The sequence below is a fragment of the Mustela erminea genome, chromosome 8 (assembly GCF_009829155.1).
Source record: "Mustela erminea isolate mMusErm1 chromosome 8, mMusErm1.Pri, whole genome shotgun sequence".
NCBI classification, from domain to species: domain Eukaryota; kingdom Metazoa; phylum Chordata; class Mammalia; order Carnivora; family Mustelidae; genus Mustela; species Mustela erminea.
Window position 1 is genome coordinate 8424281 of NC_045621.1, and position 26220 is coordinate 8450500.

Sequence of the window (26220 nt, forward strand, 5' to 3'; positions counted from 1 at the left end):
ATATGACGATTGACAGTTATCACAGCTCTACTGTAACTGAGACTGCCTGCATAAGACTAGTTTAAACCAAAGATAAAATAAATGCTGCAGAACGAGAGAGAGAACACCTGAGCGCCCACAACAGAGAAAATGAAGGAAAATTTCAGGTATACCTGATACCTTTCGTTGCTATCTACATTAACAAGAAAAAAAAAAGAATATTCTTTGAGTTGGTACATCAAAAGAATTTGAAGTTGAAATTAAACTTCTCCTGCTTGCTTCCATTTTTTTTAGAACACAACTTTTGTTGTGTGTGCATGTGTGTTTTCTCGGAAAATCAAACCTCACATACTGTAGTGCTGCTGATTCAGGTAAGTCTCTTTTTCTACCATTATTGTTTACTCAGTCAATACATTGTTGTTTTAAGCCACTAAGTTTTCTCAGAGCTTCTTAGGCAATATATAAAACTGGAATAATCCCTGTCTATTAAAAAACGTGTAACACTAACTATAATGACGAATATAGAAAACAGGATGGAATTAAATGTTGTCAACAGTAAAAGAGAGGACAGAGAAGGAAGAGATTATAATAAATTTGTTCAAAGATCCTTGTAGAATTTGAGAGGTATGTAAAGATACTGATTCATGTTAACCTTTAGTTCAATTATACGTGACAAATATTTTAAGGATAACTGCTAACAGACTAGACCTAGAAAGTTTACCTTTCAAACAGATAGACTGACTAGATAAGGAGTAAAGAAAACTCATTTCAGTGGAAGGCACGTAATCAGGTGTAAACAAAACAAAACAAAACAAAACAAAAAACACAAAAAACAAAAAAAAACTATGAAAAAGCATAAAATATAGAAAACAAGATAGGATGTGGAAATAAATCCAAATATATTAAAAAATAACAGTAAATGTTGGGGCATCCAGGTGGCTCAGTGGGTTAAAGCCTCTGTCTTCGGCTTGGGTCATGATCGCAGGATCCTGGGATCGAGCCCCGCGTTGGGCTCTCTGCTCAGTGGGGAGCCTGCTTCCCTTCCTCTCTCTGCCTGCCTCTCTGCCTGCTTGTGATCACTGTCAAATAAATAAATAAAATTTAAAAAAAAATAACAGTAAATGTTAAAACACTAAATACACCGATTTTAAAAGAAGGTCACTCAGTTCGGATTAAAAATCATAAAGCCACGGATGATTTACAGAGATACACCTGAAGCGTGCCAAAGAATGGCTGAAATGAAATCAGTGGGAAAAGATCCATCGAACAAAAACTAATCAAAGGAAAGTTGACATAGCAACTGATAATAGACAAGCAGACTTTAAGAGAGATATCAGGATAAAAAGATGACATTATAGATGTATTTTCTTTGTTGATATACCCATTAATCCTTAGAAAAGTATGAGAAGCCAGTTGTAACAAATATTATAAAAACAGTTTGTGTGATAAGACATTATTTTGTGAGTTAGTAATGGGTTTTATCAGAATGAGGAATTTTTTTTTTTTCTTTTGAGGGAGAGAGAGAGAGTAGGGTGGGGAGGGAAAAGAGAGAGAGGCTGCGTGTTCAGGGCAAAGCCAACAAAGGGCTCGATCTCACAATTCTGAGATCACGACCGGAGCCGAAATCAAGAATCAGACAGTTAACTGACTGAGCCTCCCGGTGCCTGTGGATTGAAGAATTTCTAAACCTCATGCTAATGTTGTCTTAACTCTATCAAAAAATATTTACAATCATTCCACATTTACTAATTTCGGTACCTATATAAGCATCCTTTAAGGAAAAGCAATATAAATTGGGGGGGGGGGCTCAGATAACACTCACAGAATAACCAGATAAAAAACAAAAACCATCTCACCATCACAGTGTACAGACAGAAGAATGCCTATTTCAAGTATGGTTTTCTACCTATACGTCAGGGGACAAAATATACTAAAGTTTCCTTGGATACACTAAACCATCCATCATTTTAAAGTCTACCGAATGTCCAGGGAACTCTTCCACAACCAGTTTAAATAAATGGGCATCTCTGTGAACTAGATCTTTAACATGCATATGAGAAGAGAGATCTGTGATGGTCTGTGATGCCAACAAATGCTGTGAATTCAGGTTCTAATGCCACAGGGCATCCATAGTGTCCGGTACTGTCCTTGGTCCTGCTCTGGGTGTGTCTTCTCATTCAGTCTCCTGAACACGCTGTAAAGTCTATAGGAAAGTATGACACTTTTCAATTCTCACATCTATCCTTGCAGTGACCGTGTAAGGATGTCTTGGCCTTTGAAACAGACCAGAGGACCGCACACGTTGTTAGCAAGATGCATCTACTACAGTAGAGACATCAACTGCTTCCTTAAAGAGCCAATGTTTCCTCCCCATTGCCCGGTCTCTGTGCAGTTAGGCAGATCATGGCCCTAATGCTGAATGGAGTCCCTGAGAAGAAGTGAGATGTGTCACTCTGAGGCCAAAGCATTTAAGAGCCAATGTAGGAGTCTCCAGTGCCCTCTTCCCTTAACACCTGCCCAGAGAGGCCTTCTGTTACAGATAGTGTAATGGCACAATGGTAGCCCTTGATAATCCAATATGGCAAAAATCAGGAGAACGGTCAGCCTGCATGTCTATCCCACAGAACAAAGCAAGCCCCGTCAATCCATGTTGGACACAAAGTATTAGAAAGAAATAATCTTTTGTTCTGCTAAGTCACCAAGGATTCAGAGTTAGCTCACTTGTACAGCATAATCTGACTGAGGCTAATACAACTAGGTAATAAAAAGCAATTTAGAGTTAAGTTGTTCCAAAAAGCATTTCATGTTCAAAGCTCTTATTCTCTAAAAGCATTTTCTAAAATTTAAAGACATGACCTGAAACAACTTTTCTTTGACAGTAATCATGTAAAAATACCAAAAGAGCTTACAGTCACTCTTTACTACATTTGATAGCTATTCTGGAAACTAAATACTTAATACATAAATTCTTTGTTCCATTTGATTGAATTTGGGATTAAACTGCAGCTTTCCCAGCACCTTGAAAAGCATATTGGTTCAAAACCTACATAATACTCAAAAGGCTGTATTATTTAGCATCAAAATTTGAAGTGCTTTATATAATTTCTAGAACTCTGACTCAAAGGATTGGCTTTGGGTTTTTATAAGCAGAAGCAGTCTGGTGTGTCCCTTTAATATGGACATCCCTTCTTGTGGATTCATCCAGGAGGTAAGGTTGTGCTGCAGCTTCAGGCTACCAGGAAAACGATTTTATTATTATTTGCAGTAGCCAAAATAATGATGACAGTTTACAATCAGCAGGACCTTACAATAAGCCCGGGCACCTTCTCAAGAGCTTTGTACACGTATTATCTTCTTTCTCATGACACTGGTACTTTTCTGGTCTTTTTTGTTTTTTTACAGATGAGGAAACTGAGATTTAAAAAGGTGACATAATTCAGAAAGGGCTTCTGTCATGCATAGGGCATGCACAGGGCAGCTCCACAGCTCTTTGTGGGGAATCGACATCAAAGAGATTACCTAATTCTCTCTCGGAAGCTAAACAGGGTCGGGCCTGGTTACTACTTGGATGGGAGATTACGTAATTCTCTCAAGCCAGTAAGTGTACGGGAATTTACTAGTCTGTCTGATTGCAGAGCCTGTGTTCTTAACCTTGGATCATGGTAGAAAGAATTACTTTGTATGTATGGAGGAAAGAGTTGTAATGTGCGGTAGAAACACCTTTCCCAGGCCTTACTGCTTAAAACAAAGTCCGGGTAGATAGCCAGACTCTCTCTCTCTCCCTCCCTCCCTTTCTTTCTACCAGATGGTTTAAAGAAAAATATTAATAGTACAGGTGATAACCCCATACTGCAAAAGTCAAGAAGGCGCTGAGTAAGTAACTGAAGGTTGGAAAACACAGGACTGCGTTTTCAACACATGGGGGAGAAACAAAGACTAGACCCAGACACTCAGGGCCCCGCCTTCGCTGCCTCCCACTGGCCGTACAGCAGCCTACGCTGGACCTTAATTCTTCATGCAATAAACATCGATTTAAACTTTGGGATTTTAAAGCTCTGAAAAACATAATCCCAAGGCCTTGGTTAACTATTATGATCCGATCTTTATTTTACCACCCAAATGCAAAGAAATATGAAAAACATCATACAACATGAGCCACAATATTTTTTAAGACAGAGTCCAATACGGTTGTTCTGCCATTCACCTTTGTATACGATACAATCAGCACGCAGACCCTGAGAGGTATTCTCAAAGGGCAGTCCAGAGAAATGCTGGCGAACTATGTGCTACTGGTCTATGGCAAGACAAGCTTGAGCCAGAATGTGAAACAGTTGCCTCAATAAGCCCATTAGTTAACTTAATTTTCTAACAGCAAGATTTTCTCAGTGAAGGATGCACGACATTGATTTAATTCTGGAGGAAGCTTCTTATCTAGTGCTAAACCGACTGCAGGCCAGCACTTTGAGTAGCACTGGGGTACGGAGTGGCAGAGCCATCTCATTTTCATAATGGGCATTTTCCTAGCTCTGTTCAGGTACTTGAAGTTGCCTGAAATTGAGAAATGGCAAAGTAAGCCTTCTGAAGTATTTTTCTTTGGAATGGCCAGAAAGCAGAGCACGAGACCGAAGGTTAAGGGGAATTAGACAACGGGCCTGAAACAAATGCACTCTGTTCTGCTTTAAACAGGGACTGTGCGGCTCTTCAGGGAAAGCTGTTCATGCTGGGTCCCCTCGGTGCTTTCGCACATGTGAGTGTCCGGCTCTTTCTGTCCAGCCAGCTTGAAAGGAAGCAATGCACAGCAGTGTCGCTTTCCTCAGGGCTCACTTCTCATCACAGAGACTAACGTGACAGTAAGTTATAAATCTAGTTATAAAGTTATAAATCTGGTGATTTTTGAAAACCATATGCAAGGTATTCATTGTTGTAACCTGGAGAGTCGGAGCTATAGCTACCTTGTAATCATCTCTGGAAATCTTAGGGTGTGTATGAGACTTTCTAGAGAGAGAGACTATAATTAGCATCTGTTTTAGGAATTATGTTCACACCCAAATTTACCACAAATGGCGCTTTGATATTTTCAACCTTTTTTGTCTTTGTATTCCAAACAGGACATATATATCGCTTACAATGCCTGGAGAACAATTTATTTTTCTGACCCAGGAGTATATATTTTCTCCCCAGATTAGCTGAACATCCTCTGGACTGACTTGTACAATGCAGAACCTTATGAACAATTAGCCAAACACAAGCAAAACTCCCACTTCTCGAGAGTAAGAAAATGTAAGCCAAGAGAAACACAATCAAAGTGCAGAGCGAGCCAGTTAGCCACACCTCATCGGCCAGACGTTCCACCCAAACCCTTTCTTTCCCTTTGGGATTTCTCTCTATAGAGACCATCTCTCTGTTCCACAAATAAAACCAGGCGTTGCTAGGAGACCGCCGGCTTCTCAGGACTCCGCTGAAGTAGGGCGGCTGGTCCCTCCAGGGGTCTGAGGCCGCCCCTGACACGCGTGCTGCTGCGGGCACACTTGGATTCTCAGCACGCCCGTGTCACAGAGCCCCGGAGAGAACGTATTTCTGGTTAGCCACAACGGCCTTAAATTGGTGACATCATTTGTACCCCAAATTCTTTTCTCCATCCTGGCCCTGCGGTTCCTCTTTTCCTCCAGGTTCCTCCCGATGTGTCCCCTGGCCACCTTCCCTAATAGGGCCCCCGAGCAGTTCGAGTCACTTACTGACTCGTTCCGTAGATGACACCTGTCACAGGACTGGTCCTACTAAACTTTGGAAAACTTCCACATGGCTTGGAGTTAGATTTTCAAACTTTTTGTATCAGATTTTTGTTACTTTAAAAGAAAAAAAAAATGACCTAATGGACCTTAACTCTGTTGGAGCAGATTTGGTCACATTCCCTAAAGTCGCAACTACTGAGGCAGCCCCCACTCCCTGTCCTGCCCTCACAAGTGGTTCGCGGCCCTCCTTTTCCCCCAGGTTATCTTTCCACCACCTAGCCGCTTGGGGAGGATTAACTGCAGGTCCGAGAGAGTGTCACAGCGGGGACGTAAGCGGGGGAGGATTGTTTCCACACATGCCAAGAACTCGGGAGCGCCAGTCCAAGCTCATTCGGACGTCTGCTCTGTCATTCCTAGCTTCAGTGTCGGTTGAGGTCTAACGGCTGCTCCACGGACACAAAGTGTCACATCCTGTCACCGCAGCCTCAGGTACGAGAGAAACGGAAGTCCAATGACGACAGGAGACCTTGGCTTCTCACTGGAAAAGGAAGTTCCCCCCAAAGTCTTTCCCTGACCTCTCACTGGCCAGAGCTGCCTCACAGTCCACTCCTAGGCTACTCACTCACTGGATTACCATAGAAGTTTAGAACTTTCCTGAGTCTGGGGAGGACCTACCTGCCTGAGATCAATGGCTCGCTGCTGAGCCCATATGGAAGAAGGATCAGGAAACAGCTGTCAGTGAAAACCCACATAGCTTCCGCCTATGCCTCTCCACATGGGAGGGCATAGTCCCCCCAGAACTGAGGCTCCCTCTAACCTAGAGGTCAGAACAGCCCATCTTAGCCCCAGGATCAGTGGCTTTCTCTCCTTGAAGCCGGGTCTCTGTTCACTCATTCTGAGGTCCCAGAAAAGCCAGGCTTCCTCTGAAACACAGCTGTAGCCTTCAGCTATAGGAATGCGCCACACTTAATGTCTTAGATGCTGGGACATGTGTCTTTCTGAGTCATGTGTTGCAGAAGACCTGCTGAAACCAACAACATGCCCTAGAGCCCCAAGCACATGGTACTGTCACCTAAAGGTATTAATTTGTGTTCACCCCAGTCCCTTGAGAGGTCTGAGGGCACCAGTTCTCTCTGCCCTGCCAGGGATCTAAAACACTAGAAAATACACTAAGAAGAAATAACAAACCCATGGAACTGAAACCACCATTTATTATTCACTCAGAATTCTCTGGAAATGGTGAGATGGGAAAATTAAGTGAAATCTCTCACTGCCTCTGGGAAAGCAAAAGCATGGAAGAAACTTCTGCTTCAGGTCCTAGGGCCATGACTAGTGCCAGACTAGCCTTCCTGATGGAAACAACTGTAAAACTGGGAGGTGGTGGTTTTCAGACATTGCACAACAGGTGGCTTGAGATGAAAACCCCAGAGAGAAAAGAATCTGATGAGGGGACTCTATGACCACCCAGGTCTCAGCCAGGGGACAACTTCCTGAGTGCACGGAAGCTCCGACAAGCGGAGATCAGAGTTTGGATGAACAGGCGGGGGACGGGGAAGGAAAGAGTGATGGAGGGGTGAAGGCCAGAAGTGCGCACAGGGATGCCCCCAAGCCTTAGGCTAATGTCTAGATGGCACATGAGCAGAGAAACATGACCAAGGCTTTGTAGAGAGCAGCTGCCAAAGGGACGGAGGGTGTTGAAGTTCCTGGAGGTCCAGCCGTGCTAGAGAACACTGGAGTTACGACCCAGCCAGAGAAAAGACCCCTGGCCGGCAGCCCAGGCACCCGCTCAGACATCAGAAACACCACTACTTGGGAAGAAGTACAAAGCTCCAACAAGGCCTAGATCTAGCCTAACCAAGCCCTAAACCAAGCCCTAACAAAATCCATAGCATAGACCAAACTTGGAGGCTGAATCCCATCAAGTTAGAAGTGCCGGGGGACCACACTGGGCTTTCCACCGACCCATCCTCACAAAGGGGAAAACTATATTACTCATATATCCTAATGGGATAAAAGTGAACATTAAAGTAAAAATTGTTCTACAGAAGTGATTTCCACAACTTAGAATTCTCAACAACCAATGTAAAACCAGTAACTGCTGGATATGCAAAGAAACAGGAAAATGGGATCCATGGTCAAGAGAAAAACAGGTAATAAAAACTGCCCAGATACTGGATTTTGCAAAGAACTTAAAGCAGATGCATTCGCTTCAATTCAAATAACTGAATGAAAATATGGTCTGAATGAGTGAACATACAGGGACTCTCATAAAAAAAATAAAATACACAAAAAAGAAAGCAGTGCAAACTCTATAAATGTAAAGTCAATAACTGACATTTTAAAATGCATTGGGTGGGACTGACAAGAGAATGAGGATGAAAATATTAAAAGTTAGTAAACTTGAAGGTAGATAATATTTTAAAAATCATGTTAAAATGAAAACAGTTTTGTGAAATCTAAAAAATTGAAGTTATGTAAAACCAAAAGAATTACTTCCAAAGTCCCATCAACACTGTAAGACTTTTTGGTGAAATAATAGATATCAGAAATAAAAATACAATTTTTAAATCCTACCGTCCCCATCTTGAAAATATATTTAGACACACCCGGATAAAAATGCTGGACTCTTAAGACTTCCCCCCCCTTTTTCATTGTTATAAGAGGAAACAGAAAAATAAAAATTCTTGAAACATTTTTTGCCATTTTAGATTTCTTGTTATCAGCATGATTAGTTGAGTTATTTCCATCAGTAAACACAAATCAATTTTATTTTAGTCAACATAAAATTCTTTGTTACTGAAAAACATAGATTTTAGTGGGTTGAACATTTTGATACACTGTCAACAAGGCTGTTACTCTGCTTTAAATCAGAGTTTGTCAAGACGGTGCTACCGGGCCGTTGCGGGAGGTGGACCTGTGCGCTGCGGGGCGTGGAGCGGCCCCCCTGGTCTCTCATTCCCTACCCCCCTGTGTCAACCAAAGATGCTCCAGACATTACGAAGCGTCCTGTAGGAGGTAAAGTTGCCCCTGAATGAGAAGCACTGCCATCAACAAATAGGCCTTCCCCTTCCCCAATTTACTCCAAAAAAAACAAAAAAACAAAAAACAAGAAAGATGCTTAGTTTATCATTTACAGTGAAAGCAAACATGTCTTTCTATTACAATACTTGAAGCTAAATTTTGAAAGGCATTCCCTTTTCTGAGTGAAAAACTTCCCTAACTGTGGGGAATGTTAAATTTTTTTTTAATTTTTTATAAATATATAATGTATTTTTATCCCCAGGGGTACAGTCTGTGAATCGCCAGGTTTACAAACTTCACAGCACTCACCATAGCACATACCCTCCCCAGTGTCCATAACCCCACCCCCCTTCTCCCAACCCCCCTCCTCCCAGCAACCCTCAGTTTGTTTTGTGAAATTAAGAGTCGGGAATGTTACATTTTTATTATCAGGTTTAATTTAGATTTTCTTTAAGCCCAGGCGGTAGGGTTTGGATTTTTGCTTTCAATAAAGCAAATTTTCTATTTCCTGGCATGTGCCATTCATCATTTGCTCACCTACGCAGAGCAAGTGCAAATCAGCTAAACACAGCTGGGACATTTTTATTAAAATAAATAGCAACCTATTCCTAAGTCATTTGTTACGAAAATATGACACCTTCTTTACTTATCTGATCGAGGACAAATCAGGAATTTCAAAATAAGAAGATACCACAGACTGCAAGTTGTTCTTCATGAAACTCAACCTTTAGAAACTACAGAACGGGGCAGCCCTCTTGGGTCCCCTCCCCTTTCAGGAGCTTTGTACTCTCACTTCACTATCGCTCAATAAACCTTGCTTTGCTGCCAAAAAAAGAAAGAAAGAAAGAAACAACATTTTTTTCACATCAGTTATCTAAATCTGGACATCTTTTTCACCAGTTTAAAAATATTAGTAAAATTAATAACAATTCTTGCCAAAACGGGACTACTGGTCAAGGGTAATGTGAAGCTTTAAAAAGAAAATATTATAAAATCTGCAGGCCCTGGCATTTAATCAGGATAGAAATATAACCACAAAATTCACAGTGGCAAAGCTATTTATTATCGTTGATTGTATCCTTTCTAAAGAGGAAAAAAAAAAGTCCCAGAATCTTACTGGGTTTATTTGTGTGGTGCGTTCCCCACCCCACGCCCCCCAGCAAAACTACACATCGGTGTTACGTCACCATAAAACTGTCTGCTCTAAGTCTCACGCAGGCCCCTGCCACGTCACTCACCGATATGATAAAGTCCGATCCAGTCACTGGGGTCCACCTCCTCCTTGATGTCCCAGAAGATAATGAGGTTCTGGGCTTGCCCCAGCGTGTACTCGTACATGCTGGCCGTCAGGCTGGAGCGGCTCTCGGAAGTCACCAGGTCCGTGTCGCTGTTCGCCCTCTGGAGGGTCATGTTCTCTGGCATGGAGCTCTGGGCCGCCAGGCTCTGGAGGTTCTCGGGGCTCAGTGTGTACCGCATCTGGGGATTTCGACGCCGCACAAAAAGCAGGTGCTCCCGGGCCGAGCTAGCCATCCCGCCTGCGCCTCCGGGGTTAGCTTCTTACAAAGCTGCGAGAGACACAAGCACAGGGCATTAGTGTTACAAGGCAAGGAAATAGGTTTAAGCTTCCCAGACATAAAGCCCTAAAGAGTGTTTATTAAAGCCCGACCATGCAATAATCTTCTGCTGTCAAAATAAAACCTATTACTCTACTGTCAGTGGATGATGTCAGAAACGGCTCCTCCAGACGAAGGTCACTTGAAGGCAACGGCCATCACACACCTGCCGCCCTTGACTTCACAGAGCACGGCTTCCGCCTGGTAATCAAGGAAGGGGATTTCCCAGTAGCCCTTTTAGGTCTATCCTTTCCCCGACAACCCACCTGCAGAAACGGTCCTGTTTTCTTTCACCCCTACACGTACTTGTTTCCTGTTGAAATCAGATTTTAAAAAGCAAGACAGAAAATGTTGACATGGTTGAAATATACCATTGAGCAAAGGATAACTTGCTCAATTTCTTTCGCACAGGAATGTAACCCATCAGAGTCTTTTTTAAGAACCTGCTCAAATGTCACCTCCTCTCTTAAATACAGCGGCCACCGTCCCTAAAACTGCAACACCTCAGCCTTCCCCATCCCTCCCCTCTCCCTGTGTTTCTTTCTAACAGCAATTATTATGATCTGATGTGCCACACAGCACCACTACTTATATACTTAGTTACTGTGTACTCCTCCCAGCAAGAATGTCAGCTTGGGGAAAAGACAGTCTCCTCAGCAAATGGAGCTGGGCAGACTGGACAGCCACATGCAAAAGAATGAAACTGGACCCTTATCTTATAAAAGACAAAATACAAAAAAAAAAAAAAAAACCAAACCCAAATTCAAAATGGATTAAATATTTGAATATAGACCCTGAAGCCACAAAACTCCTAGAAGAAAACATAGGCCAGTAAGTATCTTGATATCAATCTTGGCAATAATTGTTTGGATCCGACCCCGAACACAAAGGCAAAAAAAGCAAAAATAAACAAGTGGAACTACAACACACTAAAACATCTCTGGACACTGAAAGAAACTATCGACCTCAAAGTTCTCCTATGAAGCAGGAACAGCGTCCCGGGAGAGGGTGCGTGTAGCGAGGGCGGAGATGAAGTGCAGAAAAGATGGAAGTCGTCCGTATCTCTGTTTAACAAACATTCACACAGCACTGACTCTTTAGAGCGATTTGGAAGTCCTGTGTTTCTAAGTCCGTAGCCGCACATGCTTCAACTTTACCCTGTCTCAGTACGTCCATCTGTTAAATGGAGGGGACTTTAAAGGACCATGCAAGATTGTTGTAAGGAGTAGAAAAATCCTAAGTGAAAGTATTCAGCAAAGAGCAATGACTGTTATTTAAGTAATAATGTAATTGCTGAATTAATTAATGCACTACTTAGTCTGGGGTAGCTCCAAGGACTGGAAGACAGTTAACCGAAATCAAATGCTACAGACAGACCTACCTTTACTCGTGAAAAATCACTGTGAGTTCTGCCTTGTGCTAGATGACCCTGTAACTGGGGAAGAAGGAGAAAGCGGGCCATCCTTCCCCTGCCTCCCTATTCAACGTGGTTTCCGGCTTCCAGAAGCCAGAAATCAGCTACATGAGGAAACACAGCTAAGTTAAAGCTTCGGAACTCAACCATGTCTCTTAAATAACTGTTTCTACATTTAAAAAATTAATTCCAATTTCCAAACAATTCACTTGGGAAAGAACTTTTAAAGTTGAGGACCTACAAGCCAGAACTGCACAAAGTGAGAGGGGAGATTAGAGAAAGAAGAAATTAGAAGACCCTCGGGCACAGAATATGAAGCAAGTCCACTGGAACCTCACTAAGAGCAATTAGCAGGGAGCCATTCCAGGGTCTCGAGCAGAAGAGTCAAACTATGAAATATAAGTATGAGAGCCACCTGAGAGCCTCTGCGGGGCTGGGAGGGACACGGCCGCGGGGAAACCAGTGAAAAGCCGATTAGGTAAGGCGTCCGGCCCTGAGAGCGGAGAACGGATGTCAGTAACACAGAAAGGAAACAAATCAGTTGGGAATATTTCAAAGAAAGAGCCCAAAGACTTGGCAACAGAATGAATACGGGGATAAAAGTAGGGAGAAATTAGGACCAAATTCTGGATTTTCAATCTAAGGGACAACAGAATCCCAGAAACACTAGCAGAGCTGAGAAAAATCAATACCATCTTGGGTGGGTTTGAAGTAAATGCAACGCCTCCAAGTAACTGTCCCAAGGACTCTTGCGAGGGTGGGCCGGGTTTCTGGTCATGAAGCCAGCAGTAAAATAAATATTCAAATGCAAATTTCTGCTTAATAACAGACTTATTTATTAATTAGAATCAACTATGCCAGTTCATCTAGAAAAGGTTTATTCGTTTGGGGTTTCAAAGTCTCATTCGTGGGGGGGTGGGGTGCGCCTGGCTGGCTCAGTCAGTGAAGGATTCAGCTCTGTTTCAGCTCAGGTCATTATCTCAGGGTCTTGAGCCCGTGTCTGGCTCCGTGCTCACGTGTAGCCTGCTTAAGAGTCTCCCTCTCCCTCCGCCGTCCGCCCTGCCTCCTGCTCACACTCCTCTCTCTCTCTCTCAAAAATTAAATCAAATTAAATTAAAATTTAAAAAGCCTCATTCATATATTTTACTCTACATAATTCAGATCGATGTAGAAGAAATAAAATAAAAAATTAGAATGCAAAAAAAAAAAATCAGAATGCTTAGATTACAATGAGGGACAAGAGTCCGAGCCACTTTTCCCCTCTAGGAAAAGTGATATGTGTTTCAGAGTTCATGTTTCCACAGTAAGTAAGATCAAACATGATGCAAAAATTAATTCTCAAAGTTGCATGAAAATGAAAAAAAAATCAAACCACTCTAAATGTTATAGATAAAATTTTACTTTATAATTTTACTTTATTCAATGCAATATTCTCACATGGGAAAATTAGCTACTGAAATGACAGAGAATGGCCGCTTGACACTTTCTCCTACTGAAATCGAAGAATTCTTCATTTGTTTCTTGGTTTTATACCTATGTCTTAGGCCATAAGAAAGACTAATTTTCTTCAGAAAATTATCCATGCTCTTCTGAGAAGCTTTAGAAGGTAAAGCTGATGGTAAGGGAAACTGATTAGTACCCTCCAGTACCAGAAAGCTGGTCCCTTCAAGATCCTGCACAATCCATCCCGTTCCGGAAGGACACAATGTAACCTAATGTCGCACTGCTTAAACCCTGTCTCCCTTCTATTGTGATTAGGTCTGCACTATGCAGCTCTCTCAGATAACAGACGTCTGCTTCAACAACAACTAAAAACAAAATCGCTCTTCTTCCAGAGGTCAAGAGAGATGCAATTACCAAGCAAATTGCAAAACACCTTACTATACAACTTGAGTTCCAAAAGCAGCATATTTGCATAGAAGACACACAGACAGTAGCAGGTGACAAATATACTAAGCAAGTGTTTTCATGTACAATATTTTTGCTCAAGAATCTGGAGGTGAATGTCAATTGACCAGATCTCACCTGAAGGGCAAGAACTGACAACATTCCTCGTCAAAAGACTTTTACAAACTAGAAATTTTACAAACTAGGATTTTAACTTCTTAGACGGACACTGACAAGCAAAATCAATAATAACAATTAACATCCTTATTTGATCTTTCAAATTAAAAAAATATATATACCACACAAACCCCCCCCCAACACACACCCCTGCTCAACCACACTATGCTTCAAAATCCATGTGTGTTTTACTACCTAAATAAGGAAAACAAGGGGGGAAAACTATGTCAAGAGACATGAAGGAAAACATAATTAGCCTCCAATAAGCAGAGATGTGAGAAATCTAGGAAGAAATGAGAGACCATCAGACTCCCAAGGTTAGCTGACACACGAGATGAAGAAAGCCATCACCAAAACCTCAACTGAACATGCCTCCCCAGTGGCTTTCCGCCATATCTGCTGTTACAAGAAAGCAATCATAGTCATTACTCAGTGTTTCATACATAATCATAACCCCAATGCTCAGCTTCCTCAGCAAAAATGTTCTAGCAGAATGATTAATACCAGAAAATCCCTGCTCTATGACTTGCCAGTAAATGCACCCCGGATGCCGCGGCATTTTACAGAGCCCAAGATGGCTGAAACTGCCCCTCCCTTCCGCTTCCTCGCAGACGGAGAAGTATCAGGAAATTCCATTTACCCGCCAGGCTGCTGCTCTTTATGAAGAGCCTCACCTTCTTCTCACTTCATCAAGTAATATGTCAGGATCCACAACACAAAGACAGTCCACTTGTCAGTTTGGAAAAGGAATGTACGCAAATGGAGAGAAACAATTTTAAGTTCCAAAGCTTTTCACTTTTTAAAAAAGATTTATTTATTTATTTATTTATTTATTTGACAGACAGAGATCACAAGTAGACAGAGAGGCAGGCAGAGAGAGAGAGAAGGAAGCAGGCTCCCTGCTGAGCAGAGAGCCCGATGTGGGACTCCAGCCCAGGACCCTGGGATCATGACTCAAGCAGAAGGCAGAAGCTTTAACCACTGAGCCACCCAGGCGCCCCAAAAGCTTTTCATTTTAAAGACTGAGTCCAACAGCACTTGCAAGAGGTTGTTTAGGCCTTAAATCACTAAATATACAGCTAGATAAATAAATAAGAGAAAGTGATTTATATTTGGCTTCATTCTTTTTAGTTCTTTCAATTCAATAAGGTTTTTAATTCAATTATGAAACCTTTCTTCACAGGTGTGAATGGGTAATTCCCAATAGATAAAAGTTAAATAATTAATATAATGTATCTAAAAACACATTTTTAAAAAACGAGGTATAATTTTTTATTCATTAAAATGTCAACTCCAAGCTTTTCCGCTAAGGTCAGGAACACGGCAGGGATGTCCATTATCACCACTGCTATTCAACATAGTACTAGAGGTCCTAGCCTCAGCAATCAGACAACAAAAGGAAATTAAAGACATCCAAATCGGCAAAGAAGAAGTCAAATTATCACTCTTCGCAGATGATATGATACTATATGTGGAAAACCCAAAAGACTCCACTCCAAAACTGCTAGAACTTATACAGGAATTCAGTAAAGTGTCAGGATATAAAATCAATGCACAGAAATCAGTTGCATTTCTCTACACCAACAGCAAGACAGAAGAAAGAGAAATTAAGGAGTCAATCCCATTTACAATTGCACCCAAAACCATAAGATACCTAGGAATAAACCTAACCAAAGAGGCACAGAATCTATACTCAGAAAACTATAAAGTACTCACGAAAGAAATTGAGGAAGACACAAAGAAATGGAAAAATGTTCCATGCTCCTGGATTGGAAGAATAAATATTGTGAAAATGTCTATGCTACCTAAAGCAATCTACACATTTAATGCAATTCCTATCAAAGTACCATCCATCTTTTTCAAAGAAATGGAACAAATAATTCTAAAATTTATATGGAACCAGAAAAGACCTCGAATAGCCAAAAGGATATTGAAAAAGAAAGCCAACGTTGGTGGCATCACAATTCCGGACTTCAAGCTCTATTACAAAGCTGTCATCATCAAGACAGCATGGTACTGGCACAAAAACAGACACATAGATCAATGGAACAGAATAGAGAGCCCAGAAATAGACCCTCAACTCTACAGTCAACTAATCTTCGACAAAGCAGGAAAGAATGTCCAATGGAAAAAAGACAGCCTCTTCAATAAATGGTGCTGGGAAAATTGGACAGCCACATGCAGAAAAATGAAATTGGACCATTTCCTTACACCACACACAAAAATAGACTCAAAATGGATGAAGGACCTCAATGTGCGAAAGGAATCCATCAAAATCCTGGAGGAGAACACAGGCAGCAACCTCTTCGACCTCAGCCGCAGCAACATCTTCCTAGGAACAACGCCAAAGGCAAGGGAAGCAAGGGCAAAAATGAACTATTGGGATTTCATCAAGATCAAAAGCTTTTGCACAGCAAAGGAAACAGTTAACAAAATCAAAAGACAACTGACAGAATGGGACAAGATATTTGCAAACAACATAACAGATAAAGGACTAGTGTCCAGAATCTATAAAGAACTTAGCAAACTCAACACCCAAAGAACAAATAATCCAATCAAAAAATGGGCAGAGGACATGAACAGACATTTCTGCAAAGAAGACATCCAGATGGCCAACAGACACATGAAAAAGTGCTCCATATCACTTGGCATCAGGGAAATACAAATCAAAACCACAATGAGATATCACCTCACACCAGTCAGAATGGCTAAAATAAACAAGTCAGGAAATGACAGATGCTGGAGAGGATGCAGAGAAAGGGGAACCCTCCTACACTGTTGGTCGGAATGTAAGCTGGTGCAGCCACTCTGGAAAACAGCATGGAGGTTCCTCAAAATGTTGAAAATAGGGGTGCCTGGGTGGCTCAGTGGGTTAAGCCGCTGCCTTCGGCTCAGGTCGTGATCTCAGGGTCCTGGGATCGAGTCCCGCGTCGGGCTCTCTGCTCAGCGGGGAGCCTGCTTCCTTCTCTCTCTCTGCCTGCCTCTCTGACTACTTGTGATCTCTCTCTCTGTAAAATAAACAAATAAAATATTTTTTAAAAAAAAATGTTGAAAATAGAACTGCCCTATGACCCAGCAATTGCACTATTGGGTATTTACCCTAAAGATACAAACGTAGTGATCCAAAGGGGCACGTGCGCCCGAATGTTTATAGCAGCAATGTCCACGATAGCCAAACTATGGAAAGAACCTAGATGTCCATCAACAGATGAATGGATCAAGAAGATGTGGTATATATACACAATGGAATACTATGCAGCCATCAAAAGAAATGAAATCTTGCCATTTGCGACAACATGGATGGAACTAGAGCGTATCATGCTTAGCGAAATAAGTCAAGCAGAGAAAGACAACTATCATATGATCTCCCTGATATGAGGAAGTGGTGATGCAACATGGGGGCTTAAGTGGGTAGGAGAAGAATAAATGAAACAAGATGGGATTGGGAGGGAGAAAAACCATAAGTGACTCTTAATCTCACAAAACAAACAGGGTTGCTGGGGTGAGGGGGTTTGGGAGAAGGGGGTGGGATTATGGACATTGGGGAGGGTATGTGCTTTGGTGAGTGCTGTGAAGTGTGTAAACCTGGTGATTCACAGACCTGTACCCCTGGGGATAAAAATATATGTTTATAAAAAATTAAAAATTAAAAAAAAAAAATGTCAACTCCAAAAACGAACTGGACGCAGGAGTGAAGGTGCAGGGAGACACACGCTCCTTGTCGCTCTCCCCTGAGAGGACAGCAGGCTGCTGAGCGGGCGGTTCCACACAGCCTGTCCGTGCCCTGGGAGAGGAAAAGGCATCTAGACCAAAACTGAATGCAATTTTCTCAAAAAAAAAAAAAAAAAAAAAAAGGAAGTGGTTATTAGAAGACGAGGACATGAATATTGGACAAAAATAAAGGAAAAAGAGAAGGAAACTAACAAAATATCAGCACCCAAATGACAAACCCTTATATATATAATGAGAGAAGAAAACAGAATAGGATCTCAGGTATGGGAGGAACAAAGGCAACAATATTACTCATTTACCTCAAAAGTTGAAGATAAACTGTAACGAACCCCTTCCTGGAATGATATTCATCGGCATGGATATTGATTTTTTAAAACACTGATCAATATTGTTAAAATGGTATTACATTAAGAAGGGTAGAACTTCAAGAATCATTCTTAAATGTTATACCAGATTAGAAAAATGGGAACCAGAGCTTCATGTATTTTCAAGACCTTTTTAAAAATTCCAACCTCTATTTCAGTAAATACACATGAAATTCCATGGTCTACCCAACTATTTTTTAAAAAAACAAAAGCAAAACTCTTTGCTTTTATTTCAAGAGCTCTTATGGTTTGCTTCTCCGTTGACAAATATCAATGGTTTGTGCGGGGGAAGTGGAATCAATTCATTTCAAAGTCATCTCTTTTGAAAGATATTAAACTTTTACTCCGTGAACATCCCTAGGGCAAATGATTTTTTTTTTCTTTTGCATGGAACACATGCCAAAACATTATCTTTAGCTACTAGAGCTGTCAATAATTACCACCTGTCGGTAAACAGAATTCAGATATTACAAATTCTACATGACTTGGTGGGGGTCGGAACACATGGGCACGGGGCAGCCTTCCCTGGGATGCAAACCACAAAGCATGAGCTCCCAGTTACAGACTGTCAAAAGCTGCCAGAAAAGACAACAACTGTACTGCAATCAATTGTTCATTCCATAAAACACCCAGAGGTCGTAACTGTGAACACTAGTAATGGTAGCCGCACGTACCCTGGACCCCCACAGAACACATTTTTGAAGGCTTCGTGCTTCTCTGCACTCCTACTTCCACAGCGAGACGAAGCCAAGTTCCTGTCAGACCCCACCCCGCCCGTCACTTCTCAGCGCGCCCTCGGCCTCCAGCGTTTTCTCCCGACCCACCCGCTCTCTCCCTGCACCATTTCTTCAGGGACAGCACCCCCAGTCCAGTCAGGAGCATAATTAAAGGGCCGGGATGAGAGCAAACAAAGGTGCAGGGGTGCAACCAAGTGTAGGCAGGGCGAGCGGGACGGGCCTCTCACAGGGAGCGACATTTAAGCTGAGGAAGCTAAACCGGAAGTTAGGCCTTCGCGACGTCCAGGTGGCGGGTGAGGAAGGCGTGAATTTGGGCCGCGGCTCTGAGGGTCAAGGTGGAGAGGGGAGGGCGGATTTTGAGTGGATTTCTCTACACTTCCTGAAAGAAAGTATTAAAAACTTCCATCTGGGACTTACTCCAATGCAAGCTCATCTAAGCAGCCATGCACGGAAGTGCTCAGCAGGCTCCCCACCGGCCCGCCATGCTCTCCCCCTGCGGCACCCACTCCGCCTGTCTTCCTGAGGAGCAGCCAGCCAGAAGGCCACACTCCTACTGCTGGATCCCGGGGGCCTTTTTATATCATTCACCTCCCACATACTCCACAACGCCTCGGAGTCTAATTACCAAGATTCAAGTCGTCTCTTGTCAGACGATACACTCTCCGAGGACAATTACTGTTTCTCTCGCACATCATCTCCACAAGAGTAAGTGTTCAGGAAATATTTTTGAATGGAGGGAGTTAACTGCTACTAATAAGAAAAGAAGAATTGGAAAGGACTGAATGGACACCACGGGCGCATGTTGACTTCTCTTTAGAATGTAGCCAGCCATCAGAAAGGATTTGAGTAAAGGGCCTACTTTACGCTGCAAGGTACAAGGCAAGGTCCTTGCTATAGTATGGAAAGAAATAAAACCCAGCCTATGTGAGGGAAACCGAGAGCACATGCCCTCTGTAAGGTGTAAGTGTGAAAGTCAGCAGGAGTTCGCTGCAGAGAATGATGGGCAGGGGCTGGAGGGTTTAGAAGCCTAATGAGAAAAACTGAGCTGGGCTGTGAAAGATAGGAAGAGGCCACGGAAATATGGCATGAGTCCTAAGCCAAAGAAAGAATCCAGTTTAAAAAAGGCAAGAAAGGAATTAGCTTTCAATGGCTTCACTCTGATGCAAACCTCTATCTCTATCCTCTGAATAAAAAATCATGTCCTTTATTGCTCCTAATCTTGATTTTCTGCTATCTACCCTCAAAGCAGCAGCTGGGATGATTTTTTTTTCAAATAGAAGTAGGACTACTTGCTCTTAACTCAAAACCCTCTAGGGCCCCCCATTTCACTTAGAATAAAAGCCAAAACCCATGTAATGGCCTACAAGGCCCACATGATCTGGTCCCTTGTCCTCTCTGACTTGATGTACCAGTATGGCCATCCATATTCATGCTCACCCTGTGCCACTACAGCTCCTAGAAGGCATCAGCCATCCCCTACCACAGGGCCTTAGCATCTGCTGTTTCCTTTGCCATAGAAGCTCTTCTCTTCAATATCCCCATGGCTCATTTTGCTATCCCTTCACATGTTTACCAAATGCCACACTCTCAGTAGGACCCTCCCTGACCACTCTATTAAAATTTCAACTGCCTCAACACTACCCTTTCCCTGCTTTATTTTTCCTCCATAGCACTGTCACATTCTAGTATCCAGTATGAATTATTAGCACCTCTCTAGTGTCTAGTGTCTCTCCACACTAGAATGCGTGCTTCCTGAAGAGTTAGAAGTGACAGACAGATGTCACCTCTAAGTAGGCAAATGAATTTAGATGTTTTTCAGGACAGCACCAAGAACAATGTCCATTCAATTAAATGATCGATTGTTGTTTTTAATTTTACAGGTGAGTCTCTACCTGTGAATGCAAGGGATGTAAGTGGCACAGTTGCACCGGCACCGTGCCATGGCTGTGGGCGGAAGCTGCAAACACACAGGTTAACATTTCAAAGTCTGAGATTACCAACCAATGTTTGCCATTATTACTGAGCTTCACAAAAGGCACATTTGAACAGAAAAAGGAAAAAGGGATGGAATCAAACAATAAGTAATGATCATGTTAGAGAGGGGAGTCACATGTAAGTCATAAACACAGACTGCTAAACTGACCTGAGTGTCCTTATAAGCAATCTCCAATGCCTACCATGTGTGAGGCCCTCTTCTAGCTCCAAGGAACCATGGATGAAACACGCCACATTCTCAAGGAACTTAGAGTCTTAAGAATAGAAAAGGAAGGGGGCACCCAGGCGGCTCAGCTGGTTGAGCATCTGACTCTCGGTTTCAGCTCAGGTCATGATCTCAGGTTCATGAGACAGAGCCCCACACTGAGCTCCCTGCTCAGCAGGGAGTCTGCTTCTCTACCCCCCCCCCCCCACTTTCCCTCCCCCCCCCCCCGCTCACTCTCTCTCACTCCTGTAAATAGAAAAGAAATGAATTTAGGATAATAATTAATAAATCACCCAATTTCTAAGCTTCCCAGTGGTTTGGAGAATCATTTGGAAGAACCAAAAAATTAAGCGAACATCAACGTGCAGCATGTGGATAAGGAAACAGTTCTGTTCAGTATCATGATCCTGCTTATCGACGTCGAGCTTAATCTCAACTCAAGAATTAGGATAAGAAATGTTTGAAACCTTTCCCGGAAGAACTACCTGTATTTTCACAGTACTATCGTTTTCAAATCCCTTTGACAAAAAAGAGATCTTTTTCTGCCTAGGTATTCATTATCCAGCTGCACTCTGTTAGGAAGCAGAGGAAGAAAGCAAAACATATCACCAAACAAGGAACTGCAGACTTCAAGCTTAATCCCCATTCAACCACTGCTTCCGTGCAGCGACAGCTGATCTCTGCCAGTCACATCTGTCAGTCATTCACAGAGCCTCAGCCGTTCCAAGAATAAACTGAGGGAGAAGAGAAACTGCACGAACTGGTAAAACATTCAGGAATTCATAAGAGTCAATGAAAGAGATTTTGAATCCCTTCTTGAATCACATGCGAAACCACAGATGAATAAGGGCCTGGTAGAGTTAGAACAGTTGACAAGCGAAGGAGGAAGAAAATGAGAGGCAATTTGAATGTCACAGGATTAAATACGGGCTGTGGGAGGGTCGACCGAGCCCCGGCACAGTTTCTGTAATAAGGCTTTCATGACTGTGGCAAGAAAGACAAACATGACACGGTGCTATTGTTCAATTCTCTTGAAAAAATTAACTCCCTTCAACTCCTTTCAACTCTTGAAAAATTTCAACACCTTCCTTTATTCTTTTTTCCTTCTAATAATTGGGCTATATTTGTGATTCTAATCTAAACTTTCCTGTATGTAAGGTAAACGGATACCCATAATCTGAAATTTTCCTTATCCAGGTCAAACAGGTTTCCCCCTATTTACTATAAAACTTCGCTTCCTGGGGCACCTGCTGGCTCAGTGGATTAAGCCTCTGCCTTCGGCTCAGGTCATGATCTCAGGGTCCTGGGATCGAGCCCCACATGGGGCTCTCTGCTCAGCAGGGGGCCTGCTTCCTCCTCTCTCTGCCTGCCTCTCTGCCTACTTGGGATCTCTGTCTGTCAGATAAATAAATAAAATCTTTAATTAAAAAAAAAATACTTTAAAAGGCCTGCTTTCCTGTTATCTCCTCTCTACCCTCTGGCCCACTCTCACCCTCGGGTTATCTCCACAGCTACCCCGTGCTGGAGCGATTACTTCTAGATCTGATTTCCAGATGAGAGCACCAAGTGAGCGGGTGACCCAGCTGAGATCCACACGCAGGTCCTTAAAGCCTGCTTCTCTGCCCGTATACTGCAGCTTCCTGGGGTTTCTATACCTGAGCCATATCATGTGGTACGTAGGGTTACCCACAAAACTGTGGGGTGGGGAGATAAAATCATCTAGGTACAGGGTTTAAAGTCAGTGCCCTAACGCAGGTGCCAAGTAGCCTCTCACCGCCGAAGCAGAACTTCTGAGTGGCTTGAACTGCCCTGCTTTCCCCCAAGTCTTCTTTCTGGACCTCACTTTTGGTCCACCTACTATAAGCTTTGCAGGCACAGAAAGTCATTACTTTTTACTTGTTATGAGCCCCAGGTTAATTACAAGTCAACTTTATAATCCATATTGCTGTTGAGAAGTGGGAATCTCCCTCCGTTAAGGCAGCCTCCACGGACTCTGACAACTCTGTCAAGTGTGGGGCTGACCGAGATCCCAGACAGCAGCTTCGCTCAGAGGAGCCCTTCCAGAGTAGGACTCGGGACAAGTCCCACCCTTTGCCTTTCTCTTCTCACCCACCCATTTCTTTAAAGGACCATGAATACATAATTAGAGGGTTCCTGGTTCGAGCAGGTGAAAGCCTACGGTAAGCTGGAAGATGGAACTCGGCCTCCCATACCAGCTCCTGTTCTCAAGGCTCAATTCCATGGCACTGGAGGCACCGCAAAGCCAGCACAGGGCCTCTTCCTCTGAAGAGGAAGAAGGAGGAATTTAGTCATTCCAAGTGGGATGCTGCCTAAAGTACCGGCTTCCTCCCGGCCAGGAGCACTGAGGCACACACTAATCCTTGGGGTGCCCTGCCGGCTCTCCCACTGTCCAGAACCACAGCCTCACACAAAGCAATTTGCTCCTCTCTATCCCTTTCCCGCTAGTCTTGCTGGATGTCCGGCGTAGAGGCAGGCGCCCAGTTATTACTGCAAGTAGAACAAACGAGAATATACGATGAAACAAGGTTTGACGTCTCGTGCAGTGATTTCTAGAAAACAGACAATTCTTACAAAATAATGACAGAACTATTTTAGTTGGGTTGTGCATCAGATAAAGTCACATAAGAAAAACTGCCAATTTCTCTCTAAAGATACTGAAAAAATTTCATTTGTTTCCATGAGTCAGATTAGTTTAACTTATTAAATTTAAAGAAATTGGATTCCTGCCCCCAAATTCAATATACAAGATGCAGCATTTTAGTTAATAGATTAAAATCTATTCAAAGAAAGGAATCCACTCAGTTTATAAATGAAATTAAATTCTTATTTTTGCTTAGAATCCTGCATTATTAAATTTAGGAAGATACCACAGTCTTAAATAATCGTTTCAAACAAGTGAAAATCTCATTAAAATGAAAATCAATTATTGGTTGTAATTAGGGAAATATCTCAAAACACTATGCACTTATCCATTATCGCTTTCATGCCATTTTTAAAAAATATTTTATTTATTTATTTGACACAGAGAGATCACAAGTAGGCAGAGAGGCAGGCAGAGGGGCAGGGGAGGAAGCAGAGTCCCTGCTGAGCAGAGAGCCTGATGCGGGACTTGATCCCAGGACCCTGAGATCATGACCTGAGCTGAAGGCAGAGGCTTAACCCACTGAGCCACCCAGGTGCCCCCATGCCATTTTTTTAAGTTTATTTATTTATCTATTTTTTTAAGTTTAACCCACTGAGCCACCCAGGTGCCCCCATGCCATTTTTTTAAGTTTATTTATTTATCTATTTAAGTAGTCTCTATGCCCAATATGGGGCTAAACTCTTGGCCCCGAGATCAAGAGCTGCATACTTTTCAGACTGAGCCAGCCAAGTGCCCCTGCAATCTTTTTTTTTTTTAAAGAAGGATCCCAGACTAAACCAAAAACCCACTCTTTGTAATAGTAAGAAGCCCTTCTGCCTTGATACATGAGTAAATGGGATAAGAGAAGAGATTCTGAATGTGGCACTTTTCTCCTCTTCTTCTCCTTAAAGAGGAAAGTGTTCCCCGTGCGCCTTCTGGCAGAGTGAGCACTTTGGTGGTCAGCCAGGCGGAGAACCAGAGAGACGTTTATAGAGTCCTCCAGCCTCAATCCAGAGTGTCCAACCCAAGGCCCACTCCCAGGCTCTTCTGACACTCTTCTCTTCGTGGTTAGGCAAGTCGGGCCAGGTTTCTGCCACAGACTTCAAGAATCCTAGACAATACACGGGCTTTGTGTACGACCTGCATGATAGGTGAAGCTGGGAGGCAAAACTGAAAACTCCAAAGAATGTGACCGGCCCTACAAACCATGGTGTCAGCCAGGGAGGGGCGAGGGAAGAGAGACAAGAAAAAGCCTGGGGTGTGAGGGCTGGGGAGAGCAGGCAGGCAGTAACGGGGAGATCAAAATATACAAACTTCCAGTCACAAGATGAACGAGTTCTAGGGATCCAGTGGCGATTATAGTTAACAATGCTGCATTATATACTTAAATTTGCTACGGGAATAGATCTGAAGTGCTCTCACCACAGAAAAGAAATGGTAATGATGTGATGTGACAGAGGTATTCGCTAAAATTAGTGGCAGGGGCGCCTCAGTGGCTCAGTCGGCTGAGTGTCCACCTTTGGCTTAGGTCATGACGCCAGAGTCCAGGGGTGGAGCCCATCCATCCCACCACCCCATCTGTGCCACAGGGTTCTCTGCTCAGCCCGGAGCCTGCTTCCTCCCTCCTCCTCCCTGTCTGCCTGCCCCTGCTTGTGCTCTCCCTCCTCTTTCTCTGTCAAATAAATAAAATCTTTAAAAAATAAAGTAAAACAAAACTACAGTGGTAATCGTGTTTTACACCTTACGTGCACAATGTTATATGTATATGTCAGTTATATCTCAAAAAGCCTGGGGCTGGGGACAAGCCCAACGGAAAAAGACTGTGGCGATTAGGTATGCAAAGCATTTTTTTTTCCTGGGATATTTGGGTTAAGAAAAGAAAGATGGGAAAAGCAGCTACCAGGAATATGACAAGCACGAGAATGTGTTAAACTATCATTTTCTAGACCATCAACCCAAATCTACTAATCCTAACCTACCTATGGGGTGGGGCCCATACATCAGATTTTTAACATACTTTCCAGTTAATGTTGTTAATGCTGAAATCTGAGAACTGCTAACATAAGAAATTACCAGTGAGTGAGTGAGTGTCCCTATGTAGTCCCATGTTAGACCAAATAATGTAGATACTATCTTCCCAAGCACATCCAAGTTTTTTAAACCACATTTCAAAAGAACCAAAAGGCAAGTGAGAGATTTCAGCCTTTGTAAAATTTTTTCAATTCTATTTTTTTAAGGAGGAATAAAAACACTTTATCTTGTGTATTCAGAATCCCACACAAATTACCTTTACAGTTCAATTTACTATATAGAAATCATTTTGGTTTTGTATTTTCAGTTAAATTCTGAACTGAGATTACAATATTGTAAAAAAAAAAAAAGGGGGGGTTGTTACATTAATTCAGTACTTTTAGCATACCAAATTGAAATGCATAAGTTCAAACTTCAGATTTATGTGAAGTCTTCAAATTCTTAATTTTCATTAAGAAATGAAGAAATGAAGACATTTGTTAAAGTTACCATCTCACTCACATGCGAAATTTGCAATTCTGAGCTATTATACATAGAACAACCCTCCTATGAATACGGCAGAGCTGATGTGCCCTGAAGCTCAAAGCTGTATAGTCAAGCCAAAGACTCAAAGTTTATGATCTTCTAAAAGGTCTGCCATGTCAGGACCACAAAGCACAATCAATTCTATTTTCTATAGAATTTCGAC

The 26220-nt window shown here is 42.5% G+C and overlaps 1 protein-coding gene across 2 annotated transcripts in view; it reads right to left on the reverse strand.

Annotated features, from left to right (window-relative positions):
• The window catches only part of HECW2 (HECT, C2 and WW domain containing E3 ubiquitin protein ligase 2), a 362339-nt gene that overhangs the window by 213421 nt on the left and 122698 nt on the right, over nt 1-26220 (reverse strand). For both annotated transcript variants that reach the window (XM_032354248.1, XM_032354247.1), the window contains exon 2: nt 9971-10297. In XM_032354248.1, the coding sequence (XP_032210139.1) occupies nt 9971-10262 (292 nt within the window). In that variant the 5' untranslated portion in view covers nt 10263-10297. The remainder of the gene's footprint in view (nt 1-9970; nt 10298-26220) is intronic.